The 24,336-nt window shown below is 46.1% G+C and overlaps 1 protein-coding gene across 1 annotated transcript in view; it reads left to right on the forward strand.

The window, feature by feature from the left end:
* The first annotated feature begins 4,460 nt into the window (after window positions 1–4,460).
* LOC140388079 (troponin I, slow skeletal muscle-like) overlaps window positions 4,461–24,336 on the forward strand; it is a 36,901-nt gene continuing 17,025 nt past the window's right edge. Inside the window, exons 1-4 of the mRNA XM_072471688.1 lie at window positions 4,461–4,585; window positions 6,606–6,625; window positions 17,345–17,389; window positions 22,218–22,349. Of these exons, the coding sequence (XP_072327789.1) occupies window positions 4,519–4,585; window positions 6,606–6,625; window positions 17,345–17,389; window positions 22,218–22,349 (264 nt within the window). The 5' untranslated portion in view covers window positions 4,461–4,518. The remainder of the gene's footprint in view (window positions 4,586–6,605; window positions 6,626–17,344; window positions 17,390–22,217; window positions 22,350–24,336) is intronic.

The raw sequence follows: 24,336 nt of genomic DNA on the forward strand, positions 1-24,336 counted from the left end.
AAGAACTATATAGAGATATAATACAAACTTGGTATTAAAATGCCATGAATGCATTTTATTCAATTAAATCTGTATGAATTTAGGGCCCAACGCTGCCTTAAGAAATAATTCAAATGAAAATGCATATAAGTGAGATATCATTCTTCTAATATAAGAGTTTCTAAAATTAATTTATGTTGGATTTTCTTCCACAAATGTTCTGTGCTCTTTCAGGCCAAGGGAGCTGGTTCTTGGAAAGTGAACTTTTTTCATCTTTAGTCTGCAGTATTAGCATTGAGCACTCCCAGTCTTGTCCTTTTTACACAGTAATGCACCTGAAGCTACATTCCGAGAAGAGCACTCCAGTGTTTTGTGACATTTCCATTTCCCACAACAACTGTTGTAGGTCGTCTGGAAGAAAGGCTTCTGATATGGTGCAAGAAATTGACACTAAACTTAATTTTTATTATCCCTTGTCATTGATGGGTATGCAATACAACAAGCTATCTCCAGATCAATTTTCATTTCATAAAGAAAAAACATCTGAAAAGGGACAAGATCTTCAAGGAAGTGCCACCATTTACAAACACAACCCACACTGATATTGCTTTCAGCGTGCTTAAACCTAGCCACGGCACAGCTTTGCATCTCCAGATGGATTTTGTGCCACTGTAGATATGTAACATATTTATATGAGTGTGAACCTGATTTGGTTTTTATTTGAAAAGAAGCAGAATGAACTTTGTATTCCCTGGTTTGTCCTGAGTGCTGCTTTACAAAAACTTAAGTTTTTCAAGCTGAAGTGTTGATACTCTGATCACTTATTGAAGTTCCCGTGTGATGCATTTGGATATCAGTTGCATTTCCACATGGGTATCATTACCATCACAGCAGCATGATTAAGGCCTCATGGATGTAGTAACCCTCTCTAAATACACTGAACCAGTGACATCGACCATGTTTTTACCAGCCCTTGGCTGGTAAGAATGGAGGCAGGGGTGATGTTGGAAACAATGTCAGGGCAGCTCCATATGCAGTCCCACTGCCAAAGAACTTTCCCAGTGGCAGACTGAGCAAAATGCTCCCTGCTTTGAGAAGATGGGCAAACAATTTTCATACTTAAAAGCCCTATTAATAGCCATTTTATAGAATTACCATCATTTTACCAATGATGGGGTGACCCCACCCCCTCGCAACCCACCAAACCCCCACATAGGAGATCCCCAGCTTAATGGAGCAGCTTCTCAGGGGGGCATGCCCCAAAGAGGAGGTAACGTGCAGGGAGGTCAGCCCCCATGGACGCCACTGATCTTCCCGGAGGTGCTTCCGCACCCACCCTCACCCCGCTCTGTCAGCACCCCTTGGCCCCTGAAGATTTTTTATTTACTTACCTGTCTGAGGTTCGTGGTCTCAGACCTGCCCCAGCAGCACCTGCCTTTCCTGGTGCTGAGGCTTCGGAGCTGCTGGTCCTCTGATTGAACTGACAGTATCAGGAGGCCTCCTGCCGTCCTTATTTGGACTGCTGTAAAATGGCCGAGGTAGTTCCACTGCTGGCAAGTGCTGGCACTTGGTAAAATTCAGTCCATTTAGTAATAGAGTGCCCAACACTTCAAATGGATAGTTGCTTCAATTGGCCAAAACACGATAGCCATTTACGTAGCATGAAATTAAAAGCTGCCGAGTCGTTTCTTAATGGCTCTGTTTATTCCAGGCAGAAACAACGGCATTTACTCACGAGTCTGCACCTCATACGGGTGCACTGACTACAAACAAGCAAAAGTAAATAACAAAAGCAAAATACTATGGATGTTGTAAGTTTGAAATAAGAGCAGAAAATGCCTGAACTACTCAGCAGGTCTGGTAGCATCTGTGGAGGAAAAAACTTGAATTAACTTTTCAACCAATAATCTTTCATCAGGTGATTGGAACAAGAAATAGCAAGAAATATAAGGGTGAATGACAAAATGATGATTGGCACAAAGTAAAACCAGGGATCCAAAATGGAGTTGAAATACATTTGTTCACGTCACTGAATACTTCCGCATTTGCAGTCAGCATCATAGGAACACAGGAATCATTGGACAAAAATAGATTCCTCCATCTATTTCACCTTCTGCCATCCATATAGTCACATGACAGGATGAGAGTGGAGTTGCTAACAAAGAGTTACAATTAAACTGCATTAATTAGTCTCCAACAGATCCGGATATGAGATGAGGAAAACCCCAGTTGTGGAAAGCATTGGGAATCATGGGCCAAAGGCCCCTGTTCCTCCCAAACACTTAGCATGTCTCCAATTACCTGGACATGGTATCCCAAAATATTTCCGAAAAATATCTAGCGAATTTGAATTTGAATGCATCATTGTCGCCCAGGGAGAACGTGCAAACTCAACACAGGCAGTTACCCAAGGTTGGAATCGAACCTAAGTTAGTGGGGCTGTGAGGCAGGACTCCAACCACCCAGCAACTTCATGTTTTAAAAATCTATAAATTACACACATTTTATTTCTATTTTCCTGGTCTGTATTTCCATCCAGCAGGTATGTTTATCTTTAACTAAAATCAATCAAATAGATTTTAGTTTTACTGAGCTGGAAGATTTTTCAGATTAAGTACAGGCCACCCCACTCTTCCTGACCCCTAGAGCCTACAATTATCAACCTAACAAACAGGCACAAGACTTACTGATCGCCACACCCAGCATTTCTATTTTGCCTGCAGAAATGAGTGTCTTTCTCAAGGTAACATTGTGCAAATGATACCAAAGGCCCCGCGGTTTGAAGTTTAATCTCCTTGTCGCAATAGGATCAATAAAACATATCTGTAAAAACATTTTGCCCCATTTCACGAAGAGTCATAATGTTAATTTGAAGTGTGGGTTTCTGTGCTGAATCACCTGAAGAGTGAGTTGGGTTTATTTTAGCTGGCCCACCTATTGACACAATTGTTCAATGGTCTAGAGTAGGTTGATTTGTTTGATACGAAAACATCTGTTGATGTGATTGATTTCTATAGGCAAACATATAGGCAATATCTCATTCACCATATTTAAAGGTTGTCATACTGGCATCTTCCTGGTTTAGCACATTGGGCTAAATAGCTGGCTTTTAAAGCAGATCAAGGAAGGCCAGCAGCATGGTTCAATTCCCGTACCAGCCTCCCCGAACAGGTGCCGGAATGTGGCGACTAGGGGCTTTTCACAGTAACTTCATTTGAAGCCTACGTGTGACAATAAGCGATTTTCATTTTTCATTTCCTAACTCGGTGGCCAGGATTTTCCACCCCCGTTCGGGTCGGCGGATTTGGCGATGACAGCGGAAAATACCACAGGAAGGACAAAGTCACGTTTCAAGTTGACGGAAGAACAGAAAGTGATTGCCCCCGACCCCGCCATCCCTGTCAGTGGCAAGCTGCGTTGCCCGCTATTCAACGTCAAGAACCTCATTGTAATCAATTAACATCTCATTATTGGGCCCATGTGGCGGAATCATACCACCATGTCAAATAATGCGTCCATGGCAGTGTGATGTCAGAACAGCATGAAGTATGACTGGTCTCAGAAGACATTCACCTGGCGAGTAGTATTCCCAGGGGAGCTCAGAGGTGAGTGCAGCGCTCAGCGGGGAGCGGGTCATGCCAGAGTAATGTTAGGGTGTGCCAGAGTAGAACATATAACATACAGTGCAGAAGGAGGCAATTTGGCCCATCGAGTCTGCACCGACCCACATTAAGCCCTCACTTCCACCCTATCCCCGGAACCCAATAACCCCATCTAACCTTTTTGGGCACTAAGGGCAATTTATCATGGCCAATCCACCTAACCTGCACATCTTTGGACTGTGGGAGGAAACCGGAGCACCCGGAGGAAACTCACGCACACACGGGGAGGATGTGCAGACTCCGCACAGACAGTGACCCAGCAGGGAATCGAACCTGGGACCCTGGCACTGTGAAGCCACAGTGCTATCCACTTGTGCTACCATGCTGCCCACTAATGCCAGTTTGATGCCAGAGTAGTGCCAAGGGGTGCACCAGGGTGAAGATTATTTTTTGGTTTGCTTGTTATGCGCTGGGGCAGTCTTTAAAAATGGTACCGAGGTCAACGGTTCTCTGAATTGATGGCGGGGTGCCCAGAGGCCGCCTGCCAGCAATACGACTGCTTGCCTTCTTTTTCTGCAAAGTTCCACACTATATGGCAGCAAACCCACCCTGGCCATTGGTGGTCTCAATGCCACTTTCCCCACAGGAAATTGGCCTTTGCCGATATCGGAGTGAATCTCACCCAGTAAGTTCAGTTTCTTCTGACAATTTTAATGCCATTTCAGAATTGTTCCACGGTGAATAACAGTGTCTGTGTCATAGACAATTGTATCTATAAAAGGAATGTGTCAGAGAGATGACGGCAGGTATTTGCAAATCACTGGACTACTACAAGAGAAATTACGCCCTGCAATGTCAGGGCAAAGCAATGTGAATCATGTGGTGCTATTTTAACCAACCACTCATGGAAAGTCAAGAATAAAAGCAGCAACAATAAATGCACAACCTGCCTTTAATGCTCACAACATTACAATTCTTCATTAGTCTCCACAACAGAGAGCAAGGTAAGATCCATTTGTGTGAAAAGAACTTGATGCAGCTTCTTAAATGCAACAATTTTTAAACCCCTGTATAATGACTATTAGTTTTAAATTATGCTGTATTCAATATAAAAAAATATGAGGTAACTATAAGATCGTTGCAATTCATTTTTGAAGTTGATATGTATTTAAAATATTCTGCTTTTCACAGTGTGTCTACTTTGATACTTATATTTTTAGCATAATAAGTAATAATTTTCTCACTTTGTGGAATAAGCTATTAACATCCCTTGCAAACTGGTAAAGCTAATATGTGGATCTAAATATTATGCTGCCATAAACTGAAAATAAATTGCTTCCCTTTCCATGAATCTGTTTTAGGTTAGGGGGTCTGAGGATGATAATGACCTTATACGCTGTCTTTGGCCCTGAAGTAGAGTGACAAGCATGGAATATACAGCAGGAACATTACACTTCAAGCTCTAATCTAACTCAACACAAACATAATATATATATGAAAGCAAATATCTAACTTTTCCTGACCCCTAGAAGCTGAAATTGTTATGTAAATGAAAAGATTTACAGCCCCAGAATGAGGGATTTTGTTCCTGGAGCAATGCCTGCTAATAATAAACATCTTAATGTCATTGGATATGACTTGGGAGAAGAGGATAGCAGAATCAATAGTGTCCCTGGCAGCAATGGTGCATGTGGGAGTGTTAAAATGAGACGTTTTGCCCTCATTCATGACCGGTTTCCATTACCGCTCTTTGTACTTGCCTGAGTTCAGCCACAAGCAGGATGCCTGCTCTGGAGGAGTGGCGACTCATTTTCAGTTGCATCATTGGGGTGTGCATGCTCTTCTAACTGCTGCCAAGCAGGGCTTCAATCTGCCAGGAAAGCCCAGGTAACTGTGATCTGAAAATATTTTAATCGGGTTGCTTGTGACTACCTTGCTCCTCCCTGGCTATTTCTCCCAGACCTGATCATGGATATTCTGATGCCCTCCAAATTCCTTACATACCTTATTGCCAGTGGGTGCCGAGCAGTGGCCTCCACCTTCAGTTCCCAGTGAATGTGACTCCCACCCACCAGCAGTGAGGTCATGCTTGTTGGTGTCAGGTGTGTAAATAAGACCCAGACGTTAACATTTCCCAGGGCGTATACTTTGGGGAGGAGGCGCTGGCGGGGGGGGGGGGGGGGGGGGGGGAACCACCATCCATTTTGGATTTCCCACATCCAATTCCCACCCTGAGTTAAAATCAGGGTTAATCAATGTGTGCAAGCCAACAAGCCTTGTTGATCACCAACAGTCTAATACTGTCTGGAGTTACATGTGCAAATTGCCCCCACGTTGAAAAGAATAAAGCAACCTAGGCAATAAATAAGACTGAGCAATGTGATGACCAGCATTTAATACATGAATGACCTTGCCTCTCTAGCGGACCTAATCATGACCTCAAGACATTGCAAAGCATTTCAGAACCAATTGTTTTAGAAGAGCGGTGACTATTGTTATGTTGGTTAACCATAGCAGCCAATTGTACAAAGTTTATTACCATGAACATCCTTTTCAGTTGCTGTTGGTTGGGATATAATCCAAAATATTGGGGGAACTCACTGCTTTTCTTTGAGTTGTGCAGCTCCCACCCAAACAAGCAGACAGGGCTTCACCTTAACGCCTCATCCGAATTAGAGATTAAATGCTCAATTCCTGGAGCTGGACTCGATTCCTCAAACAGCCGATTCAATCCGGAGAACCCATCAGGCTGACAAAAAACATGCTTTATTTTATTTTCATGAGCATGTGTTAAGAAACTCTTAATAGACCTAACAATGAAACCATCTGATACACTTCACATTCAATCAAAAAGAACATAAATACAGGGATTTGCAATTCTGTACAATAAAACACAACAACCGTACTTACATAATAGAATGTGAATGTAGTGCACCAGATTAGGATCTCTTGTGCATGTTGAAAAATAATGAAAATGTATTATTTGAAATAGTTTTCACAAAATGCTATTTTGTTATTGAACAGGTCAAAATGTCAGAAGGGAAGTAAGTACTGGAATTAATCTGGTTCTCTAAATTCTATAAGCAGATTTAGTTTTGAAATACACTCATTTCAGAAGTGATGTTAACATCCATTTTCTGGTTTCTTTTCTCCGCTGTGCAGCAATGTTCAGGTTAGTTTTGATTTTCTTCCAATTTCTTTCTGTGAACATTGCTTTAACAATTGTGATAAGCACATGATAAATTTGAAAAAGCCACAATTCGATAAACTATAGGTAGACTTTGCAAATAATTGGATTCATAGTTACATGGAAGAAACAATTCTTGACATATTCTTTCATAATTTTTTTTGCACTTGTTAAAATAAAATCTGAGAATTAAAAACAGGAATAATCTTTATTAGTGTCACAAGTAGGCTTACAGTAACACTGCAATGAAGTTACTGTGAAAATCTCCTAGTCGCCACACTCTGGCACCTGCTCGAGTACACCGAGGGAGAATTCAGATTGTCCAATTCACCCAACAAGCACGTTTTTCGGGACTTGTGGGAGGAAACCGGAGCACCATGAGGAAAACCATGACCATATGAAATGCTGGGGTGGGAATTTCTTTCTGCCAGTGCAGTGGGGTGGGAGCCCTATCCATCCATGAATGAGGCTTTGAACCCTATCCCAAAATGCAGAGGTGGAGTTATTAGCAGAGGTGAAGCAGGCCCGAGAGTTTACATGGATACTTCAGTGGTGATCCAATTTCTGAGGCACATGAGACCGCGTGTGCTCCACTGGAGGTGCTCCAAATCCTGCCAGGCTTAAAGAAAATAATACGCAAAACTGTCAAAGAAAACCATTCTGCCTCCAGACAAAATGTCCTTTCTTGTCCTTCACCTGTGATAGGTTTGGGATTATTCAGAAGAACAAAGCAGAATTCACACCAGCTCTCCACTGGCTCTCCACAGCATTATTCAACAGACTAGGTGGAATTCCTGGTGAAGGCAAACAACTGCCCTAGCCCACCACAAGGTACAAGGGGATAATAAAATGGAGGGATTATTATCTCCTTCCCTCATGGAAAATGACTACTGGTAAAGCAAAACAACACAGAGTCTTAGTAAAACCAAGCTCCCTCTCTAATTTCTGGGCATCGGTGGGTGATCGGCTCCCTCTTGCCCTTGGATCTCACTGGAATCTTAGGCCATGGGTGCTTTTCTGCTTCTTTCGCCCACTCTCAGCACCATTCACTGCTAGACCAGCTACAGCAAGGACATTGTAAAGTTCATTCTAAGATGGAGCATGTATCCATGTCAATGACAAATCTGGTACAATCAAAATTAGAAATTCTGGGCGCGATCTAACAAGCCCAACGGCAGCAGGGTGCAGTGGGTAGATGCTGGTAGATCCCTCTTCTGGGATCTACCCGGCTCGCAATACCTCGCGATATCTAACGCGGTCTCACAAGATGTCGCGATCTGAATCCTGCCCATTGTGAGATTACAAATCTGCATAGTCGAGTGAAACAGCTAGTTTCACTCTAATATGCTGTCCCATGGTCTACCCAAGGCGTATGAGTCTAACCCCTTTGCCTTGCAGACCTCAGGCAAGCGGCATTCAGTGCTGATCTCCACAAATGGTGACCAGGTGGAATGGCACTCATGGGGGTCTCCCAGGATGTCAAATGCCCCCAGATGTTTGCCCTCAGGGCAGGGTGGCACCCTGGCACTGCTGGTGACACCTGGCCACCTTGGCATTGCCAAGATGCCCAGGTGGCACTGCCGACTGGCAGGGGTACTGCCAGGGTACTAGCTTGCCAGTGGCAAGCTGGCATTTTGCACACAATGGGGATTGTGCCTGGGGTGCCCTGCATGGGTGCGGGGGATGCCAAGGGGGGGGGGGGCAAGGACTCCCCTATAGGTGAATTGGAGCTTTGGGGGAGTTTTATGTTGGTCATCCAACTCACCCAGCAGCCAGTCTACCACTCTATCCACCTACGTGCTACCCTGACCACCTACCACCCTACTCAGCTTCCACCCTACCGACCTTCACTCTATCCAGCTACCACCCTACCATCCAACCCAGCTGCCTCCCTACCTTCTTACCCACTTACTTCACCCACCCTATCTCCCCACACATTTACTTTCTCTCCAGAGTTTTTCAAAGAAGCCTTGGGACATTTAAACTCATACCAGAATATGGCAGCCAGTGCCATAAAAATGGGGTGTGGCTTCTGCATGGTTTCCCTTCAGGATGTCTCCAAGGTTTCCTGCACTGAGGGAGTTTGGATTGATCCTCCATCGGAAGACTGACCAGAAAATTTGGAGGAAGGCAAGTGGGTGATTTTTTTTGTCTGCTCCGAGTCCGAAATAGGCGACCGCATTCTCAGTTCCTGAAACTAAGGGCTCGATTCTCCAGAAAGATTTCCAAGTGTTGTACCGAGCAGGAATTGCCACGAGCTTCCCGGCGCTCAGCCCAGCGAGGTGGCAACGCTATTCAACATTAACAAGGCCTCGCGGGCTTCTTGCCGCAAATGACAGCTCACCAGCTGATTCGCCGAGACTGTGCTCACCAACCCGCGCTAACAAGGTCGAGCAGCACTCAGGTTGCATTTACTCAGCCAACCCCACCAGGTCTCAACAATGGTGCCAAGGAGAACAAGATTTGGAGACGCTGACGTGGGGAGGCTGCTAGACACTGTGGAGTCCAGGAGGGCTGACCTGTTCCCCCGAGGGTCCAGGAGGGTCAGCCTTAGGGTGCTGCCTGGGATGAGGTGGCAGTGGCAGTGAGTTCGGGGAGTGTGACCAGGAGGCCTGGCCTCTTGTGCAGGAAGGTCAATGACCTACACCGTGCAGCACGAGTGAGTAGACACGAACGCTAACCCCCTTACCCCATGCCCTCTCCTCCCCCCATGGGAGCTTCTTCCCCCTACCCCTTCAATCCCACCCCCAAATCTTCCTCCACCCCCTGCTCCCTTCAAAACCCCAATCCCTCCTTCACCACTCCTCCCAACACTTTGAATCACGCGTGTGGCTAACAATGCCCCCTTTGTGTCTCCTCAGGAAAAGCTCTCCCACAATCGCCGGGAGACGGCCCAGACTGGTGGTGGTGTACCAGATATCAAAATCCTGACCAACTTTGAGGAGCAGGCCCTGGAGCTGACCGGTGTGGCCAAGGACAGGGTGGTCACCAACGCAGAGGCGGCGGATGCCGCAGAGGTGAGGAACCACTGAGCCCCACCCAGAGGACCTGTCAAACATGAGTTGTTATTGCCTTACTGACTGACCCATCCCTCCCACTGACCACATATCCATTCTCCCGCAGGTCCTCCAGCCAATGGCGCCGACCCATCCTGGGCAGCCCCCTCTCCAGCCTCCCAAAAGACCACCTTGGAGGAGAGCTCTGAGGATGCCACCATAACAGTCACAGCACAGCTGTCATCCACACCCTTCAACAACGCAGATACACACACCTCGGTGGAAATTGTTAGTGGCCAGGCTTCTGGTGAGCACCACGCTGCTGCTGATGCACATCAGGAGGCAGGAACCATCAGGCGAGACAGCAATCGGACATCTGCCGGATTCCAGGACCCAGCTGGGTCCCAGCTTGATGCTGAGACTGTGGAAGAGATCATCCCGGAGCTGATGGAGACGATAGGGAGTGGCCGGGATATTCAGAGGGAGGTGTCAGCAACACCCCAGCGGATCCATAGCCGCTTGGAGGAGTCTCAGAGTATACAGGCGCAGGAGATGTCGCCGGCAATGCACGGCACTGAGGCCAACACTGCTAGGGTGGCGATCGCAATGGAAAGCCTGGTGCATGACGTTGGCACCATGAAGGAGTCCAAGGCATTGCGCAGTCGGTGACAGCCATAGTTGAGGGTCTCGGCATTTTGTCCGCCTCACTGTGGGATGTCACCCAGTACCATGCTGACCTTGATGAGGTTCTCTGAGACATGTCCTGCTTTCAGATGGGAATGACCTAGGCGCTGCAGAGCTTGTCCCAGTCACAGGTGGACATTGCCGAGGTGCTGCAGAGCATGCTCCAGTCACTGAGGAGCATCGTTCAGGACGTCGACCATGGAGAACCGCCAGGGCTGGCCGAGCCAGGTGATGCAGGGGCAGCCAAGGCTCAAACCAGCTGTCCCTCTGTCCAAGGTGAACCCCAGAGGCCTATGGGCACCAAACTTGAGGAGGGGACACTGAGTGACAACCCAGATTGGTCCAATGGAGTGGCGATGGTGGCCAGCGCTCTGGTGAGGCTGCGTCTCACAGCCAGCACACGGGACAGGGCGGCACAGCTAAGCTTGTGCCGCCAACAAGTGAGCCAGGGCCCTCCAACCTCAGAACCCTCAGAGGATGCCCACCACGGGCATCAAAAGCCAAGAGACGAGGTAAGTAGCTGTCTGCCTCCACCTCAGATGTGCATCCTGGGGACACACATAGACGCAGTGATGGAGCTAGGAGGGCAAAGCACATCAAGGTTCACTGAGGGCACCGGGGGAGAGGCTGGTGGACTGGGGGTGAGGGTGGGGGAGTGGCAGCACCATCAGGAGGGTGGGGAATTGTCAAACACAATAAACACCTTTGTGCACAACCAGTATGATGCCTCTGTCACCTTCTTCTGCAATTCGGGGCGACCCCCGAACCATTGGCCCACCTCTCCAGGCATCTCCCACTCCTCGTGGCACCCACCCTCCAGCCATGGACACGTCCCCGGAGCTGTCTCCCATCCCCTGGGTGTTCGGATGTTGGCTGTTGCGTGTGTGGTGTTGCCTTCCGCAGTGTTCAAGCACAGTGTCAAGGCATCAAGGTGAGATTAGAATGCTAGGCAATGGCTCCCACATGTTACATGGCCCACCCACCCACGGGAATCCACTTGGGATGTGACAAGTGCTCACTTAATCACGATTGCTAATTCCTTATTAGCAATAGCTTTTAGCCGCGCAGCCAGAGACCTCAGCAGTCAGTAGGGGTTACGGATTGCCGTTGGGGCAGACTGGCAGGGACAAGGGTTGCCCCAGGAATGGATACACATGATCCATGAGTTGGCATGGTGGGGCTGTAAGCGTTTACCCCCGTTTGCCCCCTCAGCACACCCCCCACCCTCCAATGGCGGCCCACCCCTGCGATGGGACCCCCACCTCCCGTCGAGTGTCCCCCACCCCCTCCGAGCACTGGGGTGGCATGTCCAGCACCTCCGGGCTCTTTGCCTGTGAGCAAAGATGGCTACTCACCTCCTTGGCTCCCAAAAGAAGCCCTTGCGCCAGGTTCACATTTTTCAAAAGGAATACTAATCAATGCCAAGATGACCACTTGCTGGGGCGGCCGATGAATGACAGTAGGCCTTTGGATATGGGCTGGCTCTCGGTAATTGTATGGAAATGGAGCTTGAGTGGTGATAATTGGTTTCTCACCACAAGATCCCGATTTCGCCTACGTGAGCGGGGCGGTTGCATCGCAAACTGTTTGGTGCCTGGCGCGGTTCTCGTTTTTGGCATTTCCCGCTATTAACCGGTTTAAGTTCGCTTGAGCGAAAGCATAACAAGATCGGAGAATCGGGCCCCAAGTGTTGACACCGGGGCAGGATTTGTGGACTTCAACGACAACAAAATTGGCACCGCACCTGAACCGATTCAGCAACCGTTGAGGGGCTAGCACCGGCGCCACGTGGAACACGACCCATTCCAACACCCATACGACCCATGTTGCTAAGTTCACAGTAGACAGATAGCAGTGTGCGCAGCTACGTGGCTGCCTTGCTGACTATGGCAATGGTGTTCCGTGCCGGCCACCCCAACTCCACAGCTCACCTCCTGGCCAACCCCCCACTGCTCTCCCCGGCTCTGGCAGAAGGCCCCCAGCCAGCGTCAGCACACTGTGGCGATGTTGGACACTTTCTGTATTCCCTCTCTCCCCCTCAGCGGCCACGGCACCTCACCGCCGGGAATTCCCCCCAGTGGAGGCGGAGAATCGCGGAGGCCCCGGAGAATACTGGGTGAGGCCTGCTAATGATGTGAAAAATGGCGTTTACTGTAGGTGCAGAGTGGAAAGACGTCTCTGTCGAGGCATTGGAGAATTGCGATTTGGCATGAACCCAGCGCCTTTCCCGATTCCGGCGTCGGTCGACAGAGAATCCCGCCTAGGGTCTACAATCCTGACGAGAAGATTTGGGCCAATATCATCTGTCTTGATCTAAGAAACAGAGAGATTATCAGGTGCTTTACAAGAGATAGACCAGACATCACAAATTGAATAAAATTATTTGAGTATGTAAATAAATGTACAGAAGAGAGTTATCCATTCAAAGGCATTTGATTAAATTCTCTCCATGACACTTAAAAGAAATGCAAAAAGAAAATAAGTGCTGTTATTGCAATATAGAAAATGCAGCCATCTGAACATAGCAAATCACACAAACAACAATGAAATAAATGACCAAATAATCTGTTTTAGATGTTGGTTGAGGGTTAAGTGATGGCCAGGACTTGTAGATACGTTCACTGTGCCAAATTATGTCGCTGGATTGAAAACAAGCTTCGAAGTAGAAAGCAGGTGATGATAATTTGGAAAAGCTCTGGCTGAAGATTCGGGATTAATGGAATTCCAAAGGGTTTACTATGGATCTTCTGTTCATTTTAAACATACACAGTGGCTGGAGCACTCCGGTCGTTGCGATTCACTTATGCTGCTGGCATCCCATCTCCGCCCATGGGTTTTCTGGCAGCGTGGGGTGGTTACGATGGGAAATCCCATTGACAAGAGGCAGGAATATAGGATCCCACCACCAGCAAATAGCACATGGCTGTGAAACACGCGGCTGGGAGGCCGGAGAATACAGTCCGGTGTGGAGAATGGCAGGGATAGAATAAAATCACCTCACCACAACAAGCTAGAGCTAGATGTCTGTCTATTTATGGTTAAAAAGCAGAAAAATGGGGCAGCACAGTGGCATAGTGGTTAGCACTGCTGCCTGACGGTGGCAAGGACCTGGGTTCGAGCGCGGCCCCGGGTCACTATCTGTGTGGAGTTTGCACATTCTCGTCATGTCTGCGTGTGTCTCGCCCCCACAACCCAAAGATGTGCAGGGTAGGTGGAATGGCCATGTTAAATTGCTCCTTAATTGGGGAAAAAAAATAATTGGGGACTTCAAATTTATATTGAAAAAAATAAAAAGCAGAATATTTAGCCCTTTTATTCAGTGGACTGTTCTCAGGAAAATTGAGAACATTCAAACAATCAGTTGTGCTAAGGAATAGCAGACAGATTTCAATAGGGATTAAATTTTGAGGATAAATGTAAAATAATGAATTTGAACAGGAACTATTGAACATAGGCATATTAAGGAATGTATTTTACTCAGGTTGAGAGTGTGAGTAAAACCAATGTTATACTCTCAGCAGCATTTTCATTTGGGTTAGCAGTCAGAGAACAATATATCAATTGGCTTTGATCAGAAAAAGTGAAAAGGGAAATGGAAATAAAGAGTTCTTATTGATAATACATGAAATTATCCAGCCAATGTGAAACTAATATCAAAAAAAGATCATCAGGAACATGAATGCATCTCAAAGGTATTTATGTATAAGTCAATACCAGCATTGTAACTTTGCATAAATCATTGGTGAGTCCACAATTGGAATATTGTTTACAGGTCCTGACTTTTCCAAAGAACATTGATCGATTGGACACTTCATTGATCAGAATAATTGAATAATGACAAATTCTACAATTGGGTTGAGAGGTAGGGCAGGTTGTGAACAGAGCCGCAATCAGGAGTGCGGGGGGTGTTCATAGAGAGACTGGAAAGATAGGGTCACACAGTTCAAGGGAGGGTCATGCCTTCTTTGTAATCTCCAGAGGAGAACTTCTCTCCCACCCCACTCCCCAAACCAAGAGGAAACCGTGCAAAATTCTAGGCCTCATCTGGCCCAGAATCCAACAGGTTTGCCTGACGGCTCTCCTCCCCCAATCCCTTGCATAAGACTGGTTAATATTGCAGTTTGGATGACATCAATCATACCAGATCTGCATATTTAAATCAGGACCCCACTTCCTTCCTGCGATTTTCCTGCTCGCCTGCTGAAAAGAGTGGGTTAATATGTGCACATGGCAGGAAAGAAATGGGGTCAATGGGGATTATTGACACTCATCTTTTACCTGCCCATCCACCATGTACCTACCAAGTGAGCGCTATTAAACACACGGCCCATGAAACTAGCCACGATTGAGTAACATGGGATTAGTTGACTGATAGAACATAGAACAATACAGCGCAGTACAGGCCCTTCGGCCCACGATGTTGCACCGAAACAAAAGCCATCTAACCTACACTATGCCATTATCATCCATATGTTTATCCAATATAGAACATAGAACTTAGATATTTCAGAGTCTTGCCTTGAGTGTGGGGCAGACAACTCCAGTGAGTGTCAATTGTGGTTCTGGTAACCCCCTTTAGAGTTAATGGCATGGTACATTGCCTGTGAAATAAATAGGATTAATTGCCAAATGAGTTCTACTTTCACATGTTCTTCCTGTCTGAAGCTGAAGCTGTGAGAATTTAGATTTTCCAAGAGCAACTAACTTGTTGGCTACTCTGTTTGTGACTATCAATTTACTCCCAATGCATTTTGGCATAACTTGCATTATACAACACTGTTCAGAATCGCAAGACATCCTGGAACACCTTACGCCAATTTAGTTGCAGCCAATTTAGCTGTTTGAAGTATAGCCACCGTTACAATGTAAAAAACGCGGTGGCTAGCTTCCAAAAACCAATGTAATACTGGCCAGATAATGTATAGCTTCCCTACAGTGCAGAAGGAAGCCATTCGGCTCATTGAGTCGGCACAACCCTCTGAAAGAGCACCCCACGTAGGCCCATTCCCTCCGCCCTATCCCTGTAACCCCACCTAACCTGCACACTAAGAGGCAATTTTTTTTTAGCATGGCCAATCCACCTAACCTGCACATCTTTGGATACAAAGGGGCAATTTTAGCATGGCCAATCCACCTAACCCACACATCCTTGGACTGTGTGAGGAAACCAGAGCACCTGGAAGAAACTCATAGATCATAGAATTTACAGTGCAGAAGGAGGCCATTCAGCCCATCGAGTCTGCACCGGCTCTTGGAAAGAGCACCCTACCCAAGGTCAACACCTCCACCCTATCCTCATAACCCAGTAACCCCACCCAACACTAAGGGCAATTTTGGACACTAAGGGCAATTTATCATGGCCAATCCACCTAACCCGCACATCTTTGGACTGTGGGAGGAAACCGGAGCACCCGGAGGAAACCCACGCACACACGGGGAGGATGTGCAGACTCCGCACAGACAGTGACCCAAGCCAGAATCGAACCTGGGACCCTGGAGCTGTGAAGCAATTGTGCTATCCACAAGGCTACCGTGCTGCCCCCAAACTCATGCAAACACAGGAAGAAAGTGCAAACTCCACACAGGCAGTCACCCAAGGCTACCTGGGTCCCTGGTGCTGTGAGACAGCAGTTCTAACCACTGTGCCATCGTGCCACCCTGACATTTTAGTGATATTGGTTAAGGGATAAATATTGGCCAGAACACAAAGGAAGACTCCCTTGCTCGTCTCCAAAGAGTGGTATCAAATCTTTTACATGAGAGGACAGACGAAACTATTGAGGTTTAACATTCATTCCAAAAGATGGAACATCTGGCAGATCCCCCTGCCTTTGAAAAGGTTTTCATCTCTCCTGAAAACCTTTTTTCTCCTCGACTCCCCCATCAGGCAAACCTATTGGATTCTGGGTCAGATGAGGCCTAGAATGTCAGTTTCAAGTGAATTTTTGCAAAATCTTCTCGTGTCTCTGGCAGTGGGATGAGAAGAGAAGTTCTCTTCTGGAGGTCACATGGAAGCCTTGACCCTCCCATTGAACTAGGTTTGTGTCACTGGGAATTGAATTGCTGCCTTGCAGCTATCTCCGTTAAAGGTGACAGGGAATGGAATGTACGGTAGCACAGTGGTTAGCACTGTTGCTTCACAGCGCCAGGGTCCCAGGTTCGATTCCCGGCTTGGGTCACTATCTGTGGGGAGTTTGCACATTCTCCCCGTGTCTGTGTGGGTTTCTTCCAGGTGCTCCAGTTTCCTCCCGCAAGTCCCAAAAGATGTGCTGTTAGGTGAATTGGATATTCTGAATTCTCCCTCAGTGTACTCGAACAGGCGTCGGTGTGTGGCGACAAGGGCATTTTCACAGTAATTTCATCATGTGTTAATGTAAGCCTACTTGTGACAATAATAAAAATTTTTATTCATAAATACAGTGCAGTTTGAGGGGACAAAATGTCATCCAGTGCTACTGAATATTATGAGAGAGATTTTCTGCCACAATAGGGCACCAGTCGTGCATGTTAGGAAATTATGTGTCCAGTCAGTTTTATGTCGAGAATGTGGAACTGAATTTGGTTGCATGTGCAAAGTGCATCTACAAGTACCCAGAAGTTAAGGCTCCATTTTGAAAACACACACACAGAAAATAAAGCCATATCATTTTGATTTAGTGTCTTTGAACAGCGAGCTATACATACTATGAATGGCTTTTCTTTCCATCAAGGCTACCAATGGCTTTTCTTTCTCTAAAACGGCAATTTTTTCTTGAACACGTTGTGCATCTGTGGCCTTGCAATTTATATTGTCGCTTAGGGACTTGCCAGCTTTTCCATCAGATTTACTTTATATTTATTTATTTACACCGTCTTGTTTCTGTCTGATTAAATACAATATTTTTTTACCGTAAAAGCCAAGAAAATCCAAAGTCACGATTGCACGTAGAATACTTCTTAAGGTAAGAATATGACACAGTGAATGTGATCCTGTGATAAATTCATTTCAAAGTCATTCTATTCAGCGCAGTAACAGATAACTCACCCAAAAGAATACTTCTTACTCTTCATTTGAATTCCTGACAAGACAGACATTGCATCAGTCAGTTGGTATTTAAACTGTGGCAACACTTGATATTGTCTATAAAAATTCCAGAAGCTTTCAGTTCCGGTGTTACAACTCGAGGTAACTCCAATGTTGGTGTACATGAATTATCACCACATTATTTATCTAGCTGCAAAGCAATCACTTTGCAGGCAATGGATGAAAGCCAGGTTAGATTATTGTTAATAGATGAAAGTCACAGTTACAGAGTCTAGGCAGCCTGCTTACACACAATGAACCCATCTGCATGAATATCCTATTACACTCTCAGTGCATAACAGCCTTAACAATGCAGAAAACTACCAGAAACAGACCAACAGCTTCAAAAAGGTAGACAGAACATGACAACTCATGTTGCCATGAAATTGGGATCAATAGCACAGAGCTGTGTGCTGTTTAGGGACAAAAAATGACACTTCTCGAGTGAGTCACGCCAGAGGCGCCCTTGCTGAGGGCAATGACTTGTGCAGTGAACAATTGGAAGAAACATGCAAAACAGACAGATCATGGCATCAATCAGCTTACAAAGCTGATTCAATGCCGTAGACACTTTGGAGCTCAATACTCGGCTTAACACCCTCTCTTGACCTCACACAGCTGAACATACATTCAGCAGCAGGGTGGATTCCCCCCACCAGTGTTATTTAAAGGGACTTTTGACTCTTTACAGGTTCCTTGTTATTTGTTTTTTTTTTGGATTTTTGCTTCGACTCTACAGATGTTTGATACTTTGCACAATCTTGCAAAGTACCGAATGTCGACAGGGAGTGGTGTGAAAAGTGCTGAAAGACTTTTTGCTGAGTTCAAGGTTTCTTCAAAAACCAGTTGCTCTCAGAAATGGATGCACTAGTAGAATTTCTCATTGGAATCGAGCACACTCAGAGAACAGCAGAGGCCATGTGGAGCAGGATAAATTATTGGAAGAAGGAGGAGAGGGAGAGGAAAGGCAGCTGTCAGCAGGTCATATTTCCCCAGAGAGCAACTCTCCAATTGGAACTTCAGTGTAGAACAGTGTGTAAGATGTCTGCTCTTCAGCAAGGCCACCCTCATTGAACTCTGCCACCCGTTACAACCAGAGCTGCAACTTCAAACATAGATGGGGACTGCACTGTCAGTAGCTGTGAAGCAGCCATGACATTTTATGCACAGACTCCTTTCAAGCTGGTGCTGGAGGTCTTTGCAACATCTTATAGTTCATCACATAGTGCTTGGAAGGTACAAGTCTTGGTGGGGTAGAGCAACAAATGGATCTTAATGGACAAATACACAAATCACTAAAAGGTGCACCACCGATTAGTAAGACAATATAAAAACCAAACCAAACACTAGATTTTATTTCAAGAGGGTCAGAATTGAAAACTGAAGAAGTTATGCTCAACCTGTATTGCACACTATCAGGACGAGGAGGGAGTAGAATCATTTTGTTTGTGTTACATCTCAGAGTTGACACGAGGTGCCTGGAAAATGACGTGCATGCAGTCTGTGACACCCTGCATCACGGGTATCCTTAAATTCTTACTAAATCATGTTCTTTCTCCACCTGCTGCTCCCTTAAGAATTAAATATATTTATCTCTCTTGGAATACAGAGCCTCACTGTCCTCCCTACACAACAATGGATGATCAACTGTGGGAAGTTACAAATATCAACAGCTCCAGCCTGTAAGAAACCTGAGACATAGCAAGTACACCAGCATAGTGACCTTCACAGTCACTGGCAGTGCTCTCCTCACGGTGCTTTGAGGTGGAAGATTTCAGTCAGGACATACTTATAGAAATGCAGACAAATTGTTCCATGCTCATGTTCAGATTGGAGAATTTTCCCCTGAGAATAATTCTCCCCCTCCACCTCCTCCTCCCTCCAGCAGCTTGTCCTGCTCTGTGTGGATTTTAGCAACTGTAAAGAACTTATGTAATCATTCAACACTTCTGAACATACTGAAACCACCGATAGAAATCAATCATCAACTAACTTGAAAGTAGTTGATCATTCCTTTAATTAGCTGCTGAGAGCATGTTCAACTCTGCAATGTTATGGGAAGGAATTAGCAGAAACTTTGAGCTTCAAAATAGCAACACAGACATAACATCAGCACTAGATGTTGATTGACATCATAACATGGCAGTTGGCATGCTCCCTGTATGTGCATAAATGCACTCACTAAAATGGTGTTTGGCATGCGTTCCGTGAGAAGTGTTTGTGTGCCATGGATGTCACTTGAAGATAGAACAGCACTCATTGAGTTGAATAAATAGGCTCTGAAGAACCTCTACCAATTCACAAAGACACTTCAGAGTTAATTGGGAAAGACACTGCACCTTATCCAATTATCATAGATTATCATAGAATTTACAGTGCAGAAGGAGGCCATTCGGCCCATCGAGTCTGCACCAGCTCTTGGAAAGAGCACCCTACCCAAGGTCAACACCTCCACCCTATCCCCATCACCCAGTAACCCCACCCAACACTAAGGGCAGTTTTGGACACTAAGGGCAATTTATCATGGCCAATCCACCTAACCTGCACATCTTTGGACTGTGGGAGGAAACCGGAGCACCCGGAGGAAACCCACGCACACACGGGGAGGATGTGCAGACTCCGCACAGACAGTGACCCAAGCCGGAATCGAACCTGGGATCCTAGAGCTGTGAAGCAATTGTGCTATCCCCAATGCTACCGTGCTGCCCCATTCACCAGAAACACTCGTCTTCAACATTCCCAGTTCTTCTTTCCCTCCAATTTGTTTGAATTTGGTGGCCTTCTTCCACTCACCCTCATTCAATGTAGTACTCTACTTCCCTCCAATGTTATGCTGACCCTTTTTGTCCTCTTTTGGTTAATGCAGAGGCCAATTTCCTTTCCAACTCCCACTTAGTTAATGCTGCTCCACTCCATTCTTTCCCAACTTACCTCTAGTACTCCTTGTCTTGGTGGAATGATAGTTAAACCCGATAGAAATTCTTGCCACTTTGATACTGTCTGTTTACAACTGTTTTAATGTTGGATGTTTGAGTTGCTCACCAAACCTCAAGTGGGCACCTTATTTAATGATATCTGACTTTTACAATAGATCAGGTCTCTCATTGGCCTTTCACCTGCTTTCCACATGGAAGCTAATATCCTCACTAAACATTATTCCTCACTGCCCCCCCCCCGCCCCCCCCCCCCCCCCCAAGCACAGCTTCTAACTTCAGTCTCATTCTCTCTTCCCTTTCTTCTTTTCCTCCATTGCCATGTATTTACCTCCCTCTTCTATGTCTTTCATCATGTCTTTCAGTCTTTCACCTGCCTTTTCCCTCTTGCCATATATACTTCAATCGCCCCTTCCCATGCCCTACTTTCCAATCCCTCGCCTCACCATGGCTGAGATTTTCCAGTCCTCCCCACCAATGAGATTTTCCAGTCCCATCGATGGCAACCTTCCCCATGGTGTGTCCTCCGGCGGAGGAGGGTGCAGGTCATGCAAAACACTGTAGACAGTGGTGGGACTGGAAGATCCCGCTGCTCATCGACGACAGGCCACCTCTGCTACTGGGAAATACCCTGTGGAGAGGCTGGAGAATCCAGCCCTATGTATTTCCCTTGCTTCTCCTCCCCTTGTCTACCTCTGCTCACTCCTTACCTCCCATCCTCGTGGTTTCCGTTGCCCTCCACTCACACCTACCATAATCCAGTAGGAAAACATCAGGTACCATGGCCCCAGATTTAGACTGGGGTGCTACCTCTGAAAACTTGAGTCAAGATCTCCCATTCACATAAGCAGTAGTTTCCAATACACAAACTGTCTCAGTTTCTTATGATGTGGAGTTGCCGGTGTTGGACTGCGGTGGGCACAGTAAGAAGTCTTACAACACCAGGTTAAAGTTCAACAGGTTTGTTTCGAATCATTAGCTTTCAGAGCACAGTTCCTTCCTCAGGTGAATGAAGAGGTAGGTTCCAGAAACATATATATAGAGAAAGTCAATGATGCAAGACGATACTTTGAATGCATGTGTTTGCAGGTAATTAAGTCTTTACAGGTCCAAACGGAGCGATTGGAGAGAGGACTTGAGACAATTCACACCACTTTAACCTGTGATTATCCCTCTCTCCAATCGTTCTATTTGGACCTGTAAAGACTTAATTACCTGCAAAGACTCGCATTCAAAGTTTCGTCTTGCATCATTGACTTTGTCTATATATGTGTTTCTGGAAGCCACCTCTTCATTCACCTGAGGAAGGAGCTGCGCTCCGAAAGCTAGTGACTTGAAACAAATTTGGTGGACTTTAACTCAGTTTTTCATGACAATAGTGTGGCGATCACTTTAGAACATATTTCTCAAGTAAAAAACGATAGAAATGATCCCTAAAAGTATGTGGCAGAGCACATAATCTGAAAGTAATTGCATCTGCCCCAATTAATTGGCTGAGTTGGTGGTCGTAGTTTATAAATATTTACGTCACGTTTAATTTATAATGGGCTTTGCAAACAAGTGTTAATGGTTTTCAAGGTAGTTTTAATGGCTGACCTGCCACCTACAGCCTGCCGGTAAATCAGACAAACATTTCCAATATTTTTAAGTAATCAACTTTCCTAAAGGCAAAGGACTTCTGTCTATAGCCTGCATTAAGAATGAGAATGTGATGCTTTGGGAATTCAGAAGTTTTTTTCACCACTGTGACATGCGATTATATTTTATGTGCAGAGTTTGATGCTTGCAAATGCAAGCAAGCAACTGGAGAAAGAAAAAAGCGAGAGAGATACTGAGAAAAATCGTATGCTTACTGAGAGTGTGCCACAATTTAGCACGTCAAGTCTTTCAGTGCAAGAACTCCAGGTAAATTGTGGATTAGTGGTAATGAATACAAACTTGTAAAAACGTTGAAGGGAATGGGAATATTCAGGAGTCAGTCGGTTACTCTGCAATCATCTAAAATTAAACAGCTTGCACGTAGTGTGGGATTTCAAACTTGGTGAGCATTGAAAATTTAAACGTAGACTTTTCTACCAAAACTGCACACTTTAGCACATGTCCAATTTTCTGCTGCCATTACCAGTGGATATTGAAAGTAGCTACTTGGAAAAATTGGGAAAAACTAGGGTAATATGGCACAGTCAACATGGTTTTGTGAAAAGGAAATCATGTTTAACAACTTATTGGGCTTCTTTGAAAAAGTAACATATGCAGTGGATGTACTGCACTTAGATTTATCATGAGGTGCCACATCAAAGGCTATTGTGAAAAAAAAAGCTCATGTTGTAGGGGTAATATATTGGCATGGATAGAAGATTGGTTGGCTAACATGAAACAGAGGGTAAGCATAAATGGGTCTTTTTCTGGTTGTCACGGTGTAACACATGTAACAATTGTGCCACAGTGATCAGTATTGGGGCCTTAACCTTTTACAGTTTGGATGAAGGGACCGAAGGTATGGTTGCTAAATTTGCTGATGACACAAAGGTAGGTATAAAAAATCTGAAAAGGGTACAAGGTGGCTACAAGAAAATATAGTTCAACTAAGTCAGTAGGCGGAAATCTGTCAATTAGAATATATTGTGATAAAATGTTTATTTTAGCAGGAATTATTTTTTTAAAAAGCTATTATCTAAATGGTGAGAGATTGCAGAGCACTGAGATACAGAGGGATCTAGGTGTCCTGGTGCATGAACCACAAATGCTAGAATGCACGTACAGGAAGTAATTAGGAAAGCTAATAGAATGTTATCATTTATTGTATGAGGAATTGAATACAAAAGTAAGAACGTGGGACGGGATTCTCTGATCCTGAGGCTAAGTGTTGACGCCGTCGGAAACGCCATCGCGTTTCTCGACGGCGTCAACACGGCCCCAGGATCAGCAATTCTGGCCCCTACAGGGGGCCAGCACGGCACTGGAACGGTTCACGCCGCTCCAGCTGCTGATCCGGCTGTGGAATGGGCCCGGGAGATGCGGGCATGCGCATTGGGTCCGGCGTGATTTCCGCGCATGCGAGGTGTCTCCCTTGTACAGGGGCCGACGCGGAAGAAAGGAGGCCGGGAGACAGAGGCCGGCCCGCTGATCGGCGGGTCCCGATCGCGGGCCAGGCCACATCGGTGGCACCCCCGGGCGTCGGACCCCACTTCCCCCCCCCCCACTGGCCGCCCCCCCCCGACCTTCAATGCCAAGTTCCCGCCAGCTGAGAGCAGATGTGGACAATTCCAGCGGGACTCACCATTTCCACGACGGCCGCTCAGACTATCCCAGCCCGAGAATCGGCGGGCTGGCCGCATAGAGCGGCCAGCGACCGGCGCTGCGCCAACCACGCTCTGCGGAGAATCGCGTGCCGGTGTCTGGACGACATGGCGTGATTCGCGCTGGTCGCGAAGTTCTCCGGCTCGGCCCCGGGCTGAGAGAATCCCGCCCGTTGTTTCAATTGTACAAGGTGTTGGTGAGACCACATCTGCAGTATTGTGTACAGTATTGGTCTTCCCAATTACGGAAGGATGTAAATGCGTGGGAAGTAGTTCAGAGAAGGTTTACTAGACTATTACCTGGATTGGGAAGGTTGTCTTACGAGGAAAGGTTGGACAGGCTCAGCTTGTACCCATTGCAGTTGAGAACAGTAAGAGGTGACTTGATTGAAACATGTAAGCTCCTGAGGAATCTTGATGGGGTGGATGTGGAGAGGATGTTTCCTCTTGTGGGAGAACCTAGAACTGAGGTCAATGTTTAAAAATAAGGGGTTGTCAATTTAAGACAGAGTGGAGGGGAATATTTCAGACAGAGGTAGATAAATTCTTGATAAGGAAGGGGGTGAAAGGTTATTGAGGGTAGGTGGGAATGT

Source organism: Scyliorhinus torazame, chromosome 13, assembly GCF_047496885.1.
Source record: "Scyliorhinus torazame isolate Kashiwa2021f chromosome 13, sScyTor2.1, whole genome shotgun sequence".
In the NCBI taxonomy this organism is placed as follows: Eukaryota; Metazoa; Chordata; class Chondrichthyes; order Carcharhiniformes; family Scyliorhinidae; genus Scyliorhinus; species Scyliorhinus torazame.